Source organism: Choristoneura fumiferana, chromosome 18 (assembly GCF_025370935.1).
Source record: "Choristoneura fumiferana chromosome 18, NRCan_CFum_1, whole genome shotgun sequence".
NCBI classification, from domain to species: domain Eukaryota; kingdom Metazoa; phylum Arthropoda; class Insecta; order Lepidoptera; family Tortricidae; genus Choristoneura; species Choristoneura fumiferana.
This window is the reverse complement of record NC_133489.1, coordinates 16,206,030-16,219,331: the sequence shown is the minus strand read 5'-3', so window position 1 is coordinate 16,219,331 and position 13,302 is coordinate 16,206,030. Positions and strand designations below refer to the sequence as shown.

Below are 13,302 nucleotides of genomic sequence, written 5' to 3'. Positions count from 1 at the left end.
GAGAGAGGGAGATAAGGCAGTTACCGACACACCTTCAGAATTGAACTGACTATAAACTCGTGATATTCACATTTTAAAATACACTTTTTTTTTCGATAAAAGTCTAAGGCTATGTAGGTAGGTACGCACTATGCGGCTAACCGCGCGGTTTAAGCGTGCAGTCTCTTTTCAATGTATCGCTTGAGAAAGAGATGGCGCGCTTAAACCGCAAGGTTAGCCGCAAAGTGCGTGCGTACGTAGCTTAAATCTCAAGGTACAAGGTACGTTTATGCATTTTATCTTCGCTTTAAATAAACTTTGCTGTTATGTTCAACAGGACTTTTGGAGTCGCCCCGGATGAATCATAGAGAGAGCCACAATTCGAAAACAGCTGGGAGTCCATTTTGATGTTGACGACAAGGAGTTTTCTTAAAATTTTGACTGTTCAATTTTTGCCGTTTCTTCAATAAACATATCTTTAAAGTGTAGGAGTACCTACTTAATTTAATTAGTGCTTTTGTTAGCTTAAATTTTTGTCGATTCCTCGTTTTCTTATTTCGTCTAACGTTTGTTTACAAAAGAAGAAGAAATAAAAAGGGCATGATTAATAAACATTACTGATTTGATTCGCATATCCGTAATATTTTATTCAAAAAAGCTACACTAGTAGCAACCCTGAGTTGTGCAGTAAAACACTGCACAATTTTTACTTCACAATTTAAATAACATGATTTTCTTACAATATTATTAAAGTACTAGTCAGCTAAATCAAACTGTTGAAAGTACCTTGCCACTATGCAGATAAACAGGTTTAAGGGTGCTGCCTTCATCACGGCATCCTCATCATCAGGATTGATTTTGGACCTGAAGTATAGAAAAACATTATATTAGTTATTATAGGTATGTAAGCTTATGAAGCTTTAGAGCTGTGGTTTCTAAACTTATTTCACTTTGGAAATTAGTTATTTTGTAGCGCCCCCCATTTTTTTAGGCTTCCGTACCTAAAGGGTGTCAACGGGACCCTATTACTGAGACTCCGCTGTCTGTCCGTCTGTCTGTCACAGGGCTCTATCTCCTAAGCCGTAAAAGTTACACTTTAAATTTTCTCAGATTATGTATTACGTGGCCGCTATATAACAACAAATACTAAAAATAAAATAAAGTTATAAATTAAAGGGAGTCGTCATACAAGAAACGTGTTTTTTTTAGCGTTTTTTGGTTGCTACGTGTTGTTAGCCGTTGCTAGGCAGCCAAGGTTGTTACCTAGCAACGGCCCTATGCCGTTTGAATGTTTACCATTAAGTTAGCGATTTTAATGTTTTATAAAAGCTTCGATAATATAATATAGTGACTGTCTGATTGCGTGGTTTATTCGTTTTTGTGCAAAATTAATGAAGCAATTTATGAACCACAAACCTCAATGAAGCCGACTTTGATAAAGCGCTCGCCAAATCCGCACCGTACTAATCACTATGTTTACCTATTGTTTTTTACTCTAAAAAAATCAAACTGAGTATTTAACACTATTTACAAGGTTTATAATACATTTTAAAATTTATTCACACTAGTCGAGCTTCTTATTATTTAATTACACAACATACGAAGTCCGCTGAATTTCCCGCGAGTGAACCGCGCTGGCAGCCATTTTTTTTGAGCTGCGCGCGGCGCGGGCAATGGTTTCAGAAGCAAACAGCCACAACCAGAGGATGAGAATTCAAATTGTTTTTTATTCGAAATACTTGCACAAGTGCTTAAATTTCGGCGACATTTTTAAAAGCTTTTCTTTAGCTTGCCCTGTTTGTTTATTTAGTTATATTTATTGTTTGTTTGGGTAAAATCTTGGAAGCTAAATTTGACCCACTTCCAGTGATCCGATCGACTTGAAATTTGACATACTTATGTAAATTTGGTGACAATACAATAATCTGGTAGAGACATCTTGGTGGTCTTGCCAGGATCGTCTCTGCAGGAGGGAACTCCTCAATAGTTCATAGTACCGACTTGAAAGGTACAGATATGTAATTTAGATGACAATGCAAGTACAGTCAACAAAAAGTACATTCGGCAAAATAAGCTTGTATTCAAAATGAAATTTTTAGCAAAAACCTATTACAAGCATTATATTTATTTGCAGTGTAATATAACTATGTATGTATGTATGTAAACTCTTTATTGTACAAAATAAGTAAACAAACACAGATGACAAACAATTAAATATATGTACAAAGGAGAACTTATCCCTTTAAGGGATCTCTACCAGTCAACCTTTGAGTGGATGAGAGGAGCATTCAGCCCACAGACGCTTTGAAAAATCCTACGATCAAACTGCACCGTTTCGGTCTGGTTTATTGTACACACATACTAGGTACAGTTTATCATAGCGATCTTCATTTTAGTTCCGATGGCGAACAACGACGCAATAGAGGTTATGAGTTTATAATTCATCCATTCCGATTTATCTATTCGAATTTCGATATTGTTTGTTCCATTTCATGGTAACTCTTTAAAACAATACCATAAACAGCACAGTCTGATCATAAGGATTTTTCGCACTGCCTGTGGGCCCCATTATCGGAAAACCTGGTTATGATTAATGACTAAAAATTCGTCCTGAAAAAATTATGCTGCTTAAAGTCACTTTTTAAACAATCGAAAATTAGGTAGGTACTATTAAAATGCCAAACATTCGCTGCCTATGGTGCAATATAATATATAAATGTGTTCATTGCTGTACTTATCTATTCCCAGTGGCGGACTAACATTGGGGCGGAAGAAGCGGCCCACTTTAGGCCTCCAGTCCCGAGAGGCCTCCAAATGTCCACAAGTTCTCATGATAAAATCCTGATTCCTCAACAATGCCAAAAATGTGTTTACAGTCAAGAAAACTGAATCACATACCAGGGTGGAACCTTTGTGCTCCTAATGTCATGTTGCCATCCGTTGCATCTGCCAAAGAAATCATTTGAAAAGGTTCCACCCTAGTATGTGATTCAGTTTCCTTGACTGCATATCAACTTTTAATACTGGGGGACCTCATTCAGCTGTGCCACCCCGGGGCCCGAACGACCTTAGTCCACCACTGTCTACTCTGTGAAAACAGATGAATAGTGCATAAAGGTGAAAGGTAGTTTGTTTACAAGTACAGTCAATTACCTAATAACTTTGTTTATGGACACATGTGCATCAGGGGTTTGTATAAAATAACATTGGTAATAATTACAGAACAATATTAAATTAGTATCTCGAAGTTAACAAACATTAAGATTGTTTTTTTTTAATCTTTTTGTATTTTTTATTTCAATTCCAAATTTTTACTTTTACAGTCATCCCGTAAAACCTAAATTGAAAATACAAACTGAAATATAGATGCACAGAAAAACCAGAAAAATAAGACCAACACTGGGAATCTGGGAATTCTGGTTTTTCTGTGCATCTATATTTCAGTTTGTAGTTTCAAGTTAACAAACATGTTTTTGAAACTGTAATTAATGGTATTATTGAACTGGAAGTAACCTACCTAATTTCTGCACAGGTCCTAGCCAAGTTTCTCATGATAGAAATAGTATCTGATAGGAGTGGTTGCCATGCACGAGCTAAGAATGCATAAATCCATTGTCCTGAAAAAAAAAAACAATAATCATATAACTGTTCATTTTTACCTACTTATCTAAAGTCAAACAAAATTGTAAATTTAACCAAGTTTCACTCTTCTAATTCCATTCCATTCCAATTCACCAATATGTAATAATAAATAATATTGTTAAAGTGTATTACATATTGCTGAATTGCAAAGATCCAAATTAATAATATAGGTATAATGGATAATTAGTAATACCATACCATGTGTACTTTGTTTTCTATGTAAACATAAATTATTTTCCTTATTTACCTGTTTTGTGGTCTACAGTCTGCCCTGGTTCAACTTCTTCCAGTATTTCTACAAGCATTTCAAGACCTCTAACTAATTTATCAGGTTTTAATCCAAGTGCGCATGATAATGTAGGATCATTGCTTTCAAAAAATAATTTCCAGCCTTCCAGTGTGTCGTCTCCAATTTTGATTGGTTTCGCTTTTGCCTCCATCTTTCCTGTTTTCATTAGCATTACTAGTATTTTAGTTAGATCTGAACGAACCTCAGAGAAATCTGAAACCTGTATTTTCTGCCATTCTATTGTTGGTTTTAATTTGTCGGGCGCTGTTTTAGTACCTGCGGGCTGTAATACATTACGGGAATAAAACAAAGCACTAGGAACAAAGCAATAAAAACAAAACAAGAAAAATAAAAGAATTATACAACTATTGAAATTACCTCTTTGTAGAAACGTGACTGATTTTTTGCAAACTGTGAAACATCTTTATCGCATACGGTTACTACAGCACACTGCTGACGTTCTTTTATGACTTTAAGAAGATATTCTTCGCCTGTGATTGGTATCTCCTTCATTTCCACGTCTGGACTAATTTGAAAACATTTCGACGGCTCCTCATCATCGTTTTCCGTATTCCTAGCGTTATAAATTACACGTTTCTTCTCAGTACCCATTGGAACTATTTGTCCGCTAGGTAATAGAATTTAATAAAGTTAGGTAAACCTAAAGAATAATAAAATAATTATCTTTTCGTACGTTATTTATTTTGACACTCGATTTGTTGTTGTTGTTGTTGTTAATTCTTTAAAAAAATATGGCTCTGTCCATCGGAGGACAATTTTGCCAGTGTCTAGTAGTTTTTGCCGTTGTACGGTAAAAAAATTCTAGAAAACGAAATATGAGAGGTAATGGTGGATGAACGATGACAGCGTGAATCCGACACTCGATTTGTTTGACTGGATTGACTTGACGGCAGTTGACGGGTGAGGTGACACTCTTTCCCGCCCGGCCCGGATAATAACGACATGGAAATATCCACCCTGTTTTTTGTGTACACGCCTATAAAAGCTGAAGGGCTACTACAAAATTCGAAAATCGAAGTTCGTATGGTACCGTCCCTCTCACTCTTGTACTAAATAATATTAGCGTCAGCGGGACGGTACCACACAAACTTCGAATTTCATAGTAGCCCCTCTCATGTCAGTTTCTATGGGCGTAATCAGGCGTAATCACGAAAAACAGAGTCGGTATTTCTATATCGGTATTATCCGGTCCGGGAAAGAGTGTCCTGACAGGAGCTTCTAGGGCGTGTACACGAAAAACAGAGTCGGTATGTATATAAATAAAAGGTACTCTATGGTCGGTATTTCCATCCCGGTATTATCCGGGCCGGGAAACAGTGATGTCAATTGTTGTCTGTCACCCCCATGCACAGACTAACGTAGTGATTCTCTTTGCAGACTAATAAGAGATAGAGATACCCCCATGGTTGGACTTGGACATGGAGAGATTGTTGAACAAGCTCTGACTGAAATAATTATTCTACTTGCATTTCTGTTTTTACGCAAAACTAATGTGATTTCTAAGCTCCTTTAAAATCAAAAGCGGAGACATTATTTTCTTAGCTGAGATATGTCTACGTCAAGTAATATCTCACAGTCTACATATCCATCAGAACCCGAAACACCGCAAGTAAAGATTGCATTTTAAAATACCAATAAACAACAAAAAATGTATTGTGCGGTTGTTTATTCTGTTATTAATATTTTTTATAGGGAACAACGAAGAGTCGCATACAAGCTTTGGACCAATCCCTTAACAATGTGGATTTAGGAAGCAGCCCTGAAACAACAAAGGAAAAAGAAATGCATCAGAAGCGTATTCAAGCATTACGAAAACAGCTCGAATACTTAAAGGTTACTGAATGGGTCTATGATTATGACAAAGGCTTTATACAGTAATTAGATACCCTTAAAAAGTAAGCCTATTTTAGCCGTAGATATAGTTATAAAAAGAACAAAATGTTTACGTACATCTTCTCGTTCTTCAATAAATTTTTTGCCAAACAATCCGTGGATGAGGATGAGGAACAAACTAAAGAAAACTTTCTAGCAGAACAACTATTGGACATTGAAATTTTAAAAGAAGAGCAAGTTGAAACTGAAACAGTTAACAGGGAAATTCCAAGAAATGTGGCATGTTTCCAGAGGACAGGTATTAATTTAATCTGATTACATTTACAATTGTTTTGTCAATACATATTAGTGGAGAGCAAAAAGTTGGACCATGTTAATTGGTAAAGTTAAGTTTTCATTTAAAAATTTAGCTTTGGCATTATTACTGTCCCAAGGGAACTATAAAAAACTATCTTATATCTGGCTGTGTGTCTTAAACTAGCTCCGTACCAAACTTCATTTAAAATGCTTCAGTATAAGCGTTAAGAGGTAACAGACCATACATACATGTGGTAGAGCCTTACTGTAACCATTTGCGGGCTGCAGTATGAATGGGCTGTTTCGACCGGGTTAGGGCCTGGACACATGTCGCCGTTGCGTCTACGGTGTACGAAACGGCGTCGTGCCGAAACACGGTGCCGCGTACGGTGCCGTACATCGTATGCCGTTACGACGCCGTGCACGGTGCATCGCTAGTTTAACTAGTTTACGTTTGCTGCTGAACGCATAACCGCAAGAAATAGTGGAGTATGGATTCACCCAATATCTTCGTTTCTGTTTTTTCTTCATTCGTCGTCTTAGCAGTAGAGCAGGAGAATACGTTTTCTTGTCCATGTCAAGGCAAAAACTGTATACTTGTATATTTTAAAACGACAATTGTTTATATTTGAACCGATGGTTGTACTTGCGTGTTATGCGTTCAGCAGCAAAACGAAACTAGTTAAACTACCAGCGATGCACGTGCACGGCGTCTACCACGGCACCGCGCCGTGGTACGACGCCGTCGCGCGCCGTGTACGGCACCGTACGCGGCACCGTGTTTCGCACGACGCCGTTTGACGGCGCCGCGCCGTGACACGTAGCGGCACCGTACCGGCGACATGTGTCCAGGCCCTAGTACCACACTCGCACAGAATACTGGCATGAAATAGTAGTTTTGCTACTGTGTTTTGTACGGTAAGTGGGAGATCCGGAGGCCCAAATCCCCTCCCCCCTTTTACTTCTGTTTGTTTATTTCTGATTATAAATAATTCATATAAAGTTACAAAATCACAATTAAATTAAAAATAGATAGTGTATATCTTAGTATTTTTTAAGATATTTTAAATATTCTTCTACAGCTCAATTTTCCATTTCTAACAAATTATGGACTTAGCTGGGCCAATCAACTTTTTTAACGACACTAATCTGTCCGCGACATTTTTCAAACAATTGCAGATGTTTGTAAGTAAACATGTTTTTTCTGTAATTACATGAATACATGTCATCCTACGTAAGTTCTACCTATTAAACCGTGAAATATCTTGTTGGAAGTACGATTTTTTGGTAACGCAGGAGACGCCCAAAGTGTCGGTAAAATAGTTGATTAACCCAGCTATCTAAAATAAGTTGATTTAATTTTTATATTATTTGTCAGACAATAATACATTTGAGCAATAAAACAAATCTTGCATTTTCGTTATTGTATAGTTACAGAATGGATAACTTTCATACTAATTTTAAGTACCTACTGTGGCTTAAGCTGTCTAACGTATTTTACTCCACCCATAAATCATAATTCCTATAATCTAAATTTTAACCTTGTAAGGCTCAACATCCTAAATTTAAGACAAATGTCAACTTTTACTGATTGACAGACTACAAATCTAATAATTGAAATTTGACATGGGTCTTACGAGGTTAAGTCAACATTGCCCAAATGTGCGAACCCTAACCTCTAATTTAATTTATTCTCTCTCTCTAGGCTTGGTTACATTTGTAAGTGATGAAAACTACATTCTCATAGATGGACAACTTTATTTTGACTTGTCAGCCTACTCTATATCATGCCAAGTCAATGACAAAGTCTTATACCTGTGTTACAAGGATGACAATGACTCCATAATAGTAGTGAGAGTTCTGGAGAATCAAGGAATATTCTGGGGTGATTCTATGGATACTGAAGAAAACCAATTCCAAGTGATTGAGCATGTCATAATAGGAGAGGTTGACTTTAGACAGGAGAGGCTTGTTTATATGAAAGACAGTGATTTGAAATTTGATCTTGATGATGTAGAGGCAGGTTTTATACCAATGAAAGGGGATTGGCTGGAACTGAGGTGCAGCATTCAATGGCGGGATGATAAGCCTGCTGACATTTCTGCTGCCCAGGTAAGTTTGGTACAGTTATCTTCAGTTATCAGTAGTCTTGTTTTGTTTGTTTTTGTTAGTTATTTTCTTGACAACTTTACATTGTATGGTGTTTTTTTTTCGACAAAACGTATGGGCGCCAGAGTCGTGGAAAGCATGTTAAAAATTATACATCTCAGTATTCTAATGTGTGTGTTTGTATAATTGTGTATAAATATGGCGATTCCAAAAAAAAAAAATCAAGTTTTGTTGTATGATACACTACACCACAACATTTATCCCTAGAACGTTCTTGTGGGACTCAAATGAAACGAGGTTGCAATCAGCAGCTAATGTATAATAATTTTGCTTCTATAATTTCATTCAGTTCATTTTATCTATGAGAACTTCAAAATCACAAAAAAAAATTTTTTTCAGGTATTGAAAGTAATTTCATTAAAACCCTTGAGAAGCAAGGTGAAAAGTGCAGTTGTTACCAGCTGTTCTGGGGATGCAGGGATATGTGATAGACAGTTTTTTTTTAACAGGCAATCTTTGCAAAATGGGACCATTCCTAATGTTGGTGCAAAAGTAAGTACTTCTTATTTTCACTTTGTTACAGTGGCGTAGCTAGGTAACCAAAGGTCCTGGGGCAAAAAATAAACTAGGGCCCCAACTTAACTATTTAAAATCGTTTGTTCCTTATTCCGAATATAAATGTGGGAGAGATTTTCACTAGTTCAATTTATAGTTTGTAAGTCAGAGTCCGAGGAGCCCCCTGTGCTTGGGAGCCCCGGAGCACTGCCCCGTCTAGCCCTCCGGTAGCTACGCCACTGCCTTGTTATTTTTGATTCAATAAAAATAACTTTATGAACATGGCTCTTTGACAGGGTGCTACTGTTGTTTTAGCGACTCACCGTCTAAAAAGAATGAATGAATAGTACCAACTTTCTGGTAAGCATATTATATCTACTGACTTCTTTTTTCACAGGTCATGGTGGAAGCAATTGAAAGCAATCAAGGTGCTTGTACTTGGAGAGTTATCAAAATGATAATCACCGATAATCAAATAACACAAAATAATACAGAACATCAAACTTCTGAAGAGAATATAACACTAGACCTGGAACGAGACAAAAAACTTTTGGTTACCCATCCACTTAAATTTGAGAATGTCAACATCCACCAAACTGCAAATATTACATTGGATTTTACAAATAACAGTGATCAAACCTATTTTATAAATAAGTGGATTATGCTCAGTAAAAAAAGGGACTCCCAGATTGGTGTAAAACCAAATCTCAATCGTCCATTCAAGTTATTCCCAGGACGTACATTTTCATTCACAATCACATGCTATCCTAAGTTTTTGGGGAGTACCAAGGAATGCTTGATAATTATGTTGAATGGGTTTCAAGTAAAACGATATATAGACATAAATATTGTCAGTGACAGTGTAGCACAGTTAAAATGCAACACAAATAATGCAGATTCAGGAATTAAATCTGAAGTGGACAAAATAAACATAATGAAAGATGTGCGCAAAAACAGAGAGAAAAGTTTTATCCCAGGGGTGAGACCCGTGAAACCACCAAATTTCATTCCAGTGAAAGTGGGTGCATTCCCAATACCTGATAGAGTATGGGCAGCTGTTCTAGGTGACTCTGAACAAGCAATTTATGGTAATGATTATGACAAGATATTAGACCGATTAGAAACTGCATTACCATGCTTATGCCAAGAATTAACAGTAAGTAATTACCTCGATAGATGGCACACATTACTGTACATGGAAGAAATACAAGCAAACATTAATATGAGGGTCTATGACATGTCAAAAGTGTTCCTCATTCACTGCCAGGAGTATTTGGGCATAGAAATTAAAGGTTTATGTGAGAGAAGGCCTAGTTTGATTAAAGGGGACAGAGTGATTGTTAAAGACACCTGGAGTGTCGATTCTACACAGTACGAGGGCTATATTCATGCTATTAGAGGTGATTTGGTCTTACTAAAATTTAATCCCCAGTTTCATGAGACTTACTCGGGAAGTGATGTATCAGTTGAATTCCATTTCAACAGATCACCATCTAGGAGAGCTCACCAAGCTATCAATTTGGCCATCTCCAATTTAGGCCCAGATATACTGTTTCCGACGCGCATCGTATCTCGCCCCCTGCAGGTTTCCGCCAGTGAGGTAAGCAACCTACAATGGTATAATCAGAAATTAAATCCTGGTCAAAAGGCTGCTGTAACAAATATTCTCTCAGGAGAATGTCGTCCAATGCCGTACTGCATCTACGGACCTCCAGGAACAGGCAAAACTATAACTGTTATTGAGACCATATTGCAAATCATTTCTGTATTTCCGGACAGCAGAATTCTAGTAGCGACTCCATCCAACAGCGCGGCAAATCTGATCGCAGAGAGGCTCGTTCAATACAAAGATAAATTGTCTGGTTCTGTAATTCGACTTATTGCCAATTACCTGCTCGACTCCGAGAACTTGCCTGAAGTTATTAAGCCGTTTTGTGCGACCCTTGACATTGCTAGAGAGGAAACCAGTAAGCCGAATTATCAAGTCAGGAAAGATGGAATCAATCTGAACTGTCAGACATCGTTTGTCGGAAGACACCGTGTGACAATCGGCACTTGTTTTTGCCTTGGGACGCTGGCTCAGATGGGTCTACCTCGCGGCCATTTCACCCACGTCATTGTAGACGAAGCAGGGCAAGCAACAGAACCAGAAATCATGATTCCCTTAACATTTGTAGACAAAGAAAGTTGCCAAATAATTCTAGCTGGCGACCCAATGCAATTAGGTCCCGTAATCGTATCAAAATACTGCGTAGAATATGGCATGGACGAATCATATTTGTCAAGGATCCTACAAACATTCCCGTATCAAAGAGATTTTGAGGCATATCAAGATGGGTTCAACAAAAAGTTGGTAACCAAGTTGAATTACAACTACAGATCTTTAGAAGAGGTTCTGGAACTGCCCAGTAAAATGTTTTACGACGGTTCCCTGGTTCCGAAAATGGATAGAAGCGAAACATGGGTCGCTAAATGTATAAATACTTGTTCGGAAGTTTTTGACTCTACAGAAAGGGTGACCGGCGGAATATTCGTTTATGGCATCAAGGGTGTGAATGCGAGAGCTGAGGACAGTCCTTCTTGGTTTAATCTTGAAGAAGCAGCAATGGTAGCCATGACTACTTGTAAGCTTTACAAGCGGAATATTACACTTGATGATATTGGTATCATCACACCCTATATTGCTCAGGTATTTATGTTTTTTTATTGTATTTTTAGATTGTATCTAAAGCTAAATATTTGATTCTAATAATGTTTACAAAAAATTTCAGGCAAAGTATTTGCGTGTGCTCTTTGAATCTATGGGACTTCCACAGCCAAAGATTGGTACTGTTGAAGAGTTTCAAGGACAGGAGAGGCCCATTATACTAATATCAACAGTGCGTTCCAGTGAAGCCAACTTGCCAGAAGATCGAAAACATGCTCTGGGCTTTGTTCAAAATCCAAAACGATTAAATGTTGCCTTGACAAGGGCTCAAGTTGCTGTGATCCTCTTTTGTAATCCGCATATTTTGTGCATGGATCCTCTGTGGGGCAAAGTAATAGCACAGTCTGTGAAAGAAGATAAATATAAAGGATGTGATTTACCCCATATGTTTGAGAATGATAATAAAAATGACGACTTATTATGTTGAAAAAGAGTTTTATTTGTACGCCTTGGTTTAATTAATTAAATTGTAGACGAAAACAGCGTTGGGTGTCAGCCGTCAGCCGCCCGGCGGAGGAAGAAAATTTTGCCGTCTTATACTTACTATAATATGAAATGGTTCAAATAGATATTATTATTTACTGTAAAATTTTGCCGCCCCTTAAAGGTGCCAATCGGGGCGGATTACCCCTGGCACCCCGATAACGCTACTCCACTGAGTAACGTTTCATGCTTGTAAACAGAGGCCGGATTATATGTACCTAACATCATCATCATCATCATCCCAGCCTATATACGTCCCACTGCTGGGCACAGGCCTCCTCTTAGAACAAGAGGGCTTGGGCCATAGTTCCCACGCGGGCCCAGTGCGGATTGGGAACTTCACACACACCATTGAATTGCTTCGCAGGTTTGTTGCAGGTTTCCTCACGATGTTTTCCTTCACCGCAAAGCTCGTGGTAAATTTCAAATGTAATTCCGCACATGAATTTCGAAAAACTCAGAGGTGCGAGCCGGGGTTTGAACCCACGACCCTCAGCTTGAGAGGCGATAGGTCAAACCACTATGCCACCACGGCTTTTTTGCCAGCAGGGCTACTACTACGAAGCTCTAACTTCGTGTCGTGCGGTCTCTGACACTTATACTGTTTAATACGAGAGCGAGAGGGACCACACGACACGAGTTTCGAGTTTCGTAGTAGCCCTGCTGCTGGGCTTTACGATAGCTACGTCTATGCAAAAAATGTGTGTTCACGCAGCTCATCACCCCACACTATAAAAACACCAATCACACAAATTAACTATTACCACTACCTCACTACGCTGCCGTTTCGAACTCGACCAGAGCTCATCTTCAGAGCAATAAACGTTCACCATGCTACCTACTCAACATCTAAGGGGGGGTTTAGTAGAATAGAATATAGTGTTTATTTGCTTAGAATAAGTAGGTACATCGGTGATCTTAGGTGGTAAGTGACAATAAATCAAACTATTTGTTTTGTACTATATAATACTAGCATGCAAATATTTGGAAACATATCTTAAGAGAAGAATTTTTTTACATTATAATAATATTTTTGAATTAAGGATTTTAAATAATTCATTTTTAAATCTGAGTTAGCTTTTAGGTAACTTATTAAAAGACTTTATGCAAACGCTAAAGCAGTGGTTTGAATATAATGTTGTCCTAGAAACGTGGTCATAAACCAATCGCCCAGCCCAGGGGAAGGAGCTAGGCTAGCATTGCGATCAATCACATGAAATGAAATACTTACTTTGCAAATTGTTCATAGATATAAATGCATAGTAAATTATTACGAAGGGCGACGCAAACCAAGCAACTGAACTTTTTTTTAAAGATGTAGTATAGTAGGTGTAGGTGTAGTATGTGTATAGACACAGATTTGAAATATAATTTCAAGTCTGTGAGA

The 13,302-nt window shown here is 37.8% G+C and overlaps 2 protein-coding genes across 5 annotated transcripts; one reads left to right on the top strand and one right to left on the bottom strand.

Annotated features, from left to right (window-relative positions):
- Positions 1 to 583: 583 nt before the first annotated feature.
- On the bottom strand, positions 584 to 4,890 carry Gem2 (Gemin 2). 4 transcript variants are annotated; one of them, XR_012452423.1, is made up of 6 exons: positions 4,790 to 4,890; positions 4,289 to 4,484; positions 3,869 to 4,193; positions 3,497 to 3,596; positions 2,957 to 3,067; positions 755 to 843 (listed from the first exon to the last, which is right to left on the bottom strand). XR_012452423.1 is itself a non-coding variant. In XM_074101320.1 (5 exons), the coding sequence occupies exons 1-5, from the start codon at positions 4,873 to 4,875 to the stop codon at positions 735 to 737; spliced, it is 816 nt and encodes a 271-aa protein (XP_073957421.1). In that variant the 5' UTR covers positions 4,876 to 4,890; the 3' UTR covers positions 584 to 734. The 4 variants fall into 4 exon arrangements, 3 of the variants coding, with proteins under 3 accessions (XP_073957421.1, XP_073957423.1, XP_073957422.1); XM_074101320.1 differs by lacking the exon at positions 2,957 to 3,067 and having other exon boundaries at positions 584 to 843; XM_074101322.1 differs by lacking the exons at positions 2,957 to 3,067; positions 4,790 to 4,890 and adding an exon at positions 4,605 to 4,783 and having other exon boundaries at positions 584 to 843.
- Positions 4,891 to 5,264: 374 nt separating this feature from the next.
- Positions 5,265 to 11,863, top strand: LOC141437796 (probable RNA helicase armi). The gene is made up of 6 exons (XM_074101311.1): positions 5,265 to 5,540; positions 5,624 to 6,062; positions 7,767 to 8,173; positions 8,570 to 8,722; positions 9,123 to 11,414; positions 11,497 to 11,863. The coding sequence occupies exons 2-6, from the start codon at positions 5,870 to 5,872 to the stop codon at positions 11,857 to 11,859; spliced, it is 3,408 nt and encodes a 1,135-aa protein (XP_073957412.1). The 5' UTR covers positions 5,265 to 5,540; positions 5,624 to 5,869; the 3' UTR covers positions 11,860 to 11,863.
- Positions 11,864 to 13,302: the final 1,439 nt, after the last annotated feature.

What these genes read in the sequence shown, in the direction of transcription:
- Gem2 (XM_074101320.1), bottom strand. Translation starts at nt 4,875, where the DNA reads ATGTCGTTATTATCCGGGCCGGGCGGGAAAGAGTGTCACCTCACCCGT. An exon ending in TCCAGTCAAACAAATCGAGT is followed by an intron (nt 4,485 to 4,789) that starts GTCGGATTCACG and finishes TTATAACGCTAG; the next exon opens with GAATACGGAAAACGATGATG. An exon ending in AGGACCTGTGCAGAAATTAG is followed by an intron (nt 844 to 3,496) that starts GTAGGTTACTTC and finishes TCTATACTTCAG; the next exon opens with GTCCAAAATCAATCCTGATG.
- LOC141437796 (XM_074101311.1), top strand. Translation starts at nt 5,870, where the DNA reads ATGTTTACGTACATCTTCTCGTTCTTCAATAAATTTTTTGCCAAACAA. An exon ending in GGCATGTTTCCAGAGGACAG is followed by an intron (nt 6,063 to 7,766) that starts GTATTAATTTAA and finishes CTCTCTCTCTAG; the next exon opens with GCTTGGTTACATTTGTAAGT. An exon ending in TTCCTAATGTTGGTGCAAAA is followed by an intron (nt 8,723 to 9,122) that starts GTAAGTACTTCT and finishes CTTTTTTCACAG; the next exon opens with GTCATGGTGGAAGCAATTGA.